This window comes from Trichechus manatus, unplaced genomic scaffold (genome assembly GCF_000243295.1).
Source record: "Trichechus manatus latirostris isolate Lorelei unplaced genomic scaffold, TriManLat1.0 scaffold00054, whole genome shotgun sequence".
In the NCBI taxonomy this organism is placed as follows: Eukaryota; Metazoa; Chordata; class Mammalia; order Sirenia; family Trichechidae; genus Trichechus; species Trichechus manatus.
The window spans coordinates 4,698,482-4,704,266 of NW_004443990.1; the positions used below are offsets into that span (position 1 = coordinate 4,698,482).

The 5,785-nt window shown below is 51.8% G+C and overlaps 1 protein-coding gene across 2 annotated transcripts in view; it reads left to right on the forward strand.

Annotated features, from left to right (window-relative positions):
- MTMR4 (myotubularin related protein 4) overlaps positions 1-5,785 on the forward strand; it is a 22,361-nt gene that overhangs the window by 3,488 nt on the left and 13,088 nt on the right. The window contains exons 3-8 of one of the 2 annotated variants that reach the window (XM_023732722.1): positions 1,554-1,643; positions 1,982-2,098; positions 2,906-2,988; positions 4,865-5,025; positions 5,142-5,238; positions 5,439-5,552. In XM_023732722.1, coding sequence (XP_023588490.1) covers positions 1,554-1,643; positions 1,982-2,098; positions 2,906-2,988; positions 4,865-5,025; positions 5,142-5,238; positions 5,439-5,552 — 662 coding nt within the window. Of the gene's footprint in view, positions 1-1,363; positions 1,644-1,981; positions 2,099-2,905; positions 2,989-4,864; positions 5,026-5,141; positions 5,239-5,438; positions 5,553-5,785 lie in introns of those variants that run through there. The other variant, XM_023732721.1, reaches the window with a different exon arrangement.

Genomic DNA, 5,785 nt, shown 5'->3' on the forward strand with positions numbered 1-5,785 from the left:
GATGCGGCGGGTTCCCGGGGTTGGCGGGCAGCGTAGCGGCTCCGGGGACATGTGCGCTGGCCCAGACCGCCCGCGACCATGAGCCTGACCGCCCGCGTCTCCTGCTCCGTGCTCAGCTGTTTCGTAAGTGCCGGCCCCGCCTTCGGGGGCCGAGGTCCCCGTCGCTTGCTGCACCCACCGCCACTCCCAGGGCCAGCCTTTGAGATTCCAAATTCCAGCCCATCCCCCTTCCCAAGGCTGCTGGCACTGCCCTCAATGTTTGGGGGCAGCGGAGAGGTTTAACCCTTTTCTGTCTTGCCCTTGCTTTAATCTTTGGGTGCTGGCAATTGTCAGAACCCGAGGATGGAGATTCTGTGGCCCATCTCGGCCTGCAGCCACTGCCCTTGACTGCAGATCTCAGGCCCCGCCCTGCAGGAGTGCATCCCTTTACCTCCGCCTCTCCATCTTGGTCCCACCCGCTGCATCCTTGCTTGAGGGTGTGGGATATGGCTCGTAGGCTGTCTGACATATTAGGGGTCTGTTGAGGGAGCATTGGTTGTCCGGGAGGTATCTCCCTGGGCTCCAGTCCCCTCCCCCTTCCACCACTCCATCCCTCACCTGACACACCAGTCTTTTCTCCTTGACTGTCCCCCAGACAGCCTCTCTTTTTCTCCCATCTTCCCTGCCTCTGGAGGACTTCGTACCTCTGCATCATTCCAGTCTTTTCCTCCTCCCCCTCTGGCTAATACTCCTTCCCATCTTACCCCATCTGTCCTCCCTGATGCTCCCCACCCCCCCAAAGTGTCTGCCAGGCTTTGTCTCTCTCCCCTGGCTGTCCTTGCGTTTCTTGGTTCCTCCTAGGTGGTGGATCTCCTCTTCTTCCCTCCCCGGTGGTTGGGAGAGGAGTGACTTTTGCTAGCTGTGGGTATTCCTCAGGAATTCCCCTCAGATCAGCAGGCGGGGGCAGGTTGCTCGGCAGGTGGTGGGGGGTTGTTAGCAGTGTGGCCCTAACAGGAAGATAAGCCCAGCTCCAAAACACACCCTCCTACAACACCTTTGAAAGCATCTATCAAGGCCCCCTAGAGGACTGAATCCCCCTCTCCCCCCCACTCCTCTTTGTCTCCTTCACCCACCAGATTGGAGGAAGCTTCCGTGGCCTTAGATGCCTGATTTCCCTCTTGTCTCTATAACCATCTGCCATGCCTGGCTTTTTTCCCTCAGGACAGCACTTTCCCATTCCCCTTGCCTTATTTTCTCTTTTCCTTAGTATTCTCTTCTCCATTTTGGAAATTTTGGTTCTACAGGGGAGTCCGTCTTTAAGGAATGCAGATTCCCGGTTCCTCCTTAGCCCTCACTCTTCCCGTAGGCTTAATAGGCTTGAGTACCTCCTGCATTTCACCCACTCCTCAACCAAGCTGCATTTCTTTTCCCTTCTCTTGTCATAAGAACCTTTAGAAGTGTATTTGGGGTGTGTGTGTATAGGGGAGAGGGTATATTGGTTGGAGAGAGGAGCAGAACAAGGCCTGATGAACCAGGTGGAGGCTGGTGACTTAGGGCTGTGGCCTTTCTCACAGGGTGAGGAGGGGCCCCCCAGCCTGGAGTACATCCAAGCCAAGGATCTGTTCCCCCCCAAGGAACTAGTGAAGGAGGAAGAAAATCTTCAGGTAAGAAGGAGTTGGGGGCCCAAGTCAGGTGGGGCTCCCTGCCCAGTTAAAAAATACCCTCTCGTCCCCACAAAAAAATCTCAGAGGGGATCTAGTGCCAGGAGCGCTGGCTTCCTGCTGTCTGGTCTCTGGAGGGACGAGAATCTGTCTGTACGTATACCTTTGGCCCCAGGGAAGGAAAGGCAGCTTTCCTATACAGCTGTTGCCTGGTGCTGTTACTGTGGAGAGGACTCTCCTTTCTTGTGTTGGCCCAGCTTCTCCAGAGGGGATCCCCTAGAGCAGGGGCTGGGGAGGGGGTGACTCACTTCTGGACTGAGAATTCTTCTGCCCCTTGGTAGGTGCCCTTCACAGTGCTACAGGGTGAGGGAGTGGAGTTCCTGGGCCGGGCAGCTGATGCCCTCATTGCCATCTCCAACTACCGGCTGCATATCAAGTTCAAGGACTCTGTCATCAACGTGAGTCCCTTCCTTGTTGCCCCACACCCATGCCAGAATCCCTGTGAGGTTCAAGGTGGAAGTGCTCCAAGGCTCTAACTGATCATGTCTCCAAAAAGTTGGGCTTCCTTTTCTCTCACAGACTTCCTGTTTTGCTTCCTCATTCTCCTAGCTATAGGTTTGTCTCTCGTTCACTTTCCCTTCCTTTCTTCCCTCTTTCCCTTACTCTGTCACTGGCCCTTCTAAGGGGTACAGTTGCATTGTGGAAAGCATGCAGGCTTTGGAGTCAAGCAAACTTGGACTGTTTTCCTGCACTGCCATTTACCAGATATGTGACCTCGGTCAAGTCACCTGAGACTCAATTTTCTCCTTAATAATACGGGAGTGAGAACACTTGCCTTGCAGGATTATTGTGATTATTAATTGGGGTACATACATAGAAGAGCCACAGTTACCAGGGACTTAAGAGGCACTCAGTAAATGTTGGTTTCCTTTCTGCTACTGATATATCAGCTCCTGGGCAGGGGTGGGAATAGTGGGGGTAGTGGAGACCTGGGCAGGGGTGGGGATGAGTGAGGGGAGAGTGGAGACCTGGGCAGGAGTGGGGGTGAGTGAGAGGAGAGTGGAGACCTGGGCAGGAATCGGGGTGAGTGAGGGGAGAGTGGAGACCTGGGCAGGGGTAGGGCTAGTGAGGAGATAGTGGAGACCTGGGCAGGGGTGGGAATAGTAGAGACCTGGGCAGGGGTGGGGCTAGTGGAAACCTGGGCAAGGGTGGGGCTAGTGAGGGGATAGTGGAGACCTGAGCTTCAGTTTGCCCTTCCTCTAAAGGTCCCCCTCCGGATGATTGACAGTGTGGAGAGCCGTGATATGTTCCAGTTGCACATCGCCTGCAAGGACTCCAAAGTGGTGAGGTGAGAACAACAGGTCTTACTCAGGTCCTCTGGCCCAAGTCTTGTCCAGGCCTCTCTGCTGCTAGGGTTTCTCTGCAGCAAGAAAGGAAAAAAACAAAAAAACGCCTCACTTTCCCCATTTGGAGGAACGAGTGAAACCCTGTTCTGGGTTGGGAGCTGAAGTTAATGACCCACTATGACTGACGTGAAAGAATGGGGATAATGCCTAGCCTACGCCGTCATCATAAAGATCCAATGAAATAATGTGTATGAAAGCACCTGGGATGAGATCTGACAGAGGACACTCGTTATTGTTGGTTCATTTGTTTATTCATTTCACATGTATTTGGTGAGCACCCTATTCTATGCCAGACACTGTTCTAAGCACTGGGGATACGGCAGGGAACAAATAGAGGAAAAATGTTTTCCCTCATGGAGCTTGTGTTCCAGTGGGAAGATGCTAACAGTAAACAATAAGTGAGTAAAATATGGTAAATGATGGTAAGTATAAGGGGATAAATAAATCAAGGAGTGGGGATAAGGAGTGCTGTGGAGTTGAAGGTTGTAACTTTAAACAGTGATCAGAGAAGCCTTTACTGAAAAGGTGACATTTGAGTCAAAACCTGAATAAAGTGACCATGTGAGTATTTGTGGAAAGTCTGCCAGACAGCCGGAACAGCAAGTGCAAAGGCCCTGAGGTGGGTGAGTACCTGTGCCTCACTTTTTGGAAGAATTTAAAGGAGGCTAGTGTGGCTGGAGTGGAGTGCACATCTGTGAAGGTAGTGGGATATAAGATCTGAGAAATGAGGGAGTGTCAAACTGTATATGTTCCTGCAGGCTATCATAATGACTGGTTTGTTCTTTGAGGGAAATGGGAAGCTATTGGAACTTTTTGAGCTGATTAATGTCTTCATAGAACCACTCTGGCTGCTTTATTGAGAATAAACTGAAGGAGACAGGAGCAAAAGCAAAGGCAGAAGCTGGGAGACTAGTTAAGAAGCTGGATCATCATAGCCTGTCCAGGGTGATAGAAGTCAAAATGGTGAGAAGCTGTCAGATTCTAGATGTATGTTTTGAAGGTAATGCTGACAGGATTTGCTGACAGATTGAATGTGAGAGAAAGAGGCATCTTGTATGACTCCGAGGATTATTAAAAAAAAAATGCCCCTTTTACAGCCTACTTTGTGCTCAGCACAGTTGGCCTCTGCGGGATTCTGAAGGAGAATCCACATTGCCCTCCGCCTCAAGTAGGTTAAAGTTTAGTTGCTGAAAGAAGACTTAATTTGTGGGCAGTATCCCATGGGAAAACTTATTGTTGAATTCTCCAAGCACATTAAGGATCAAACAAGGAAGGAGTCTGTGGAATGGAGGCTGAGAAGTCTTCAAGGAAGAGGTGGGACTGGAACTGCTTTCAGAATATTGGTAGGATGTGGCTAGGCAGAGAGAGACTTCAGTTTATTAAACAGAAGAGAAAAAGGAGACAGGAAGAAGGTAATGTGATGTGAGTGGAGACTTCCTGCCAGAAGCAGATTTGCGCTAGGGAGTCATGGGAAGTAACATGGGCTGGGGGCGTGGGGACAAGACGGGGTAGGTACAAGGGATGCAGACACTCAGAGCCATGTGGTAGCATTTAGATTTGATATGATCAGTGGTAGTACTCCATTAGAGGGAGTAAGTATGTTTAAAGACAGGAGTTCCTGGGAAGAGAGTTGTCCCAGGGGACAACTTTTCTTGGGCATTAGCCACTCTCCCTGGTCCTTCGCCGGGGCCCATGCTGTGCCTCCTGCTTTGCAGCCTCCTCTTCCCACATCCTTCCTGTGCTGTGTTTCTGACCCTGCTGGCCACATGGCACACCCATCCCTTGTCTCACCCAGTCCTGTGGTTTCTTGCCTGGCAGGTGCCACTTCTCCACTTTCAAGCAGTGCCAAGAGTGGCTCTCGCGGCTAAGCCGGGCCACAGCAAGACCTGCCAAACCCGAGGACCTCTTTGCCTTTGCCTACCACGCCTGGTGCCTGGGCCTGACCGAGGAGGACCAGCATACCCACCTGTGTCAGCCAGGTGAGGCCAGGCTGTTTTCTTTGGGAGAATTCTTATCCCTTGGTTCTCATTCTTTCTCCGCCTCTGGACTTGGCCCTCTTGGAAGCTGACAGGCGTGGATGGGGGCTGTGTTGCAGGAGAGCACATACGATGTCGGCAGGAGGCAGAGCTTGCGAGGATGGGCTTTGACCTGCAGAATGTCTGGAGAGTCTCGCACATCAACAGCAACTACAAGTGAGAGGGCAGTGGGCAGGGGACCAAACACCAGACTAAACCCAAACGTCCTCCATCTATGGATAAAGCCTGGTGGCCCCAGCTCCTAGGTCTGTGAGGGAGGCGGGCTCCCTGTCCTTCTTCCCCAAAAGCCACCCATGGAGGTCTTGTCATCAGATGTCTTGGACCCACCTTGGTGACCCTCTCCGGTCTCTTCTCAGATTGTGTCCCAGTTACCCTCAGAAGCTGCTGGTTCCTGTGTGGATCACAGATAAAGAGCTGGAGAATGTGGCTTCCTTTCGCTCCTGGAAGCGGATCCCTGTGGTTGTGTACAGGTGAGGCAGTGGGACGGGAAGTAGGGAGGCCATTTTTTATGCAGTAAGGAGAGAGTCAGACGAGGAGGTTTGCAGCAGCCTGGCTGACTGGGAACTGACAGTGTGCGGGGAGTGGCTATGAAATAATTTTAAAACAAAAACTGCTTCAGTTTTTTTCTCTAGGGATGAGGCTTTTGGGGAGTTGATTCATTTTCCTTTTTTTTGAGACTGTGTGTGTGTGTGTGTGTGTGTGT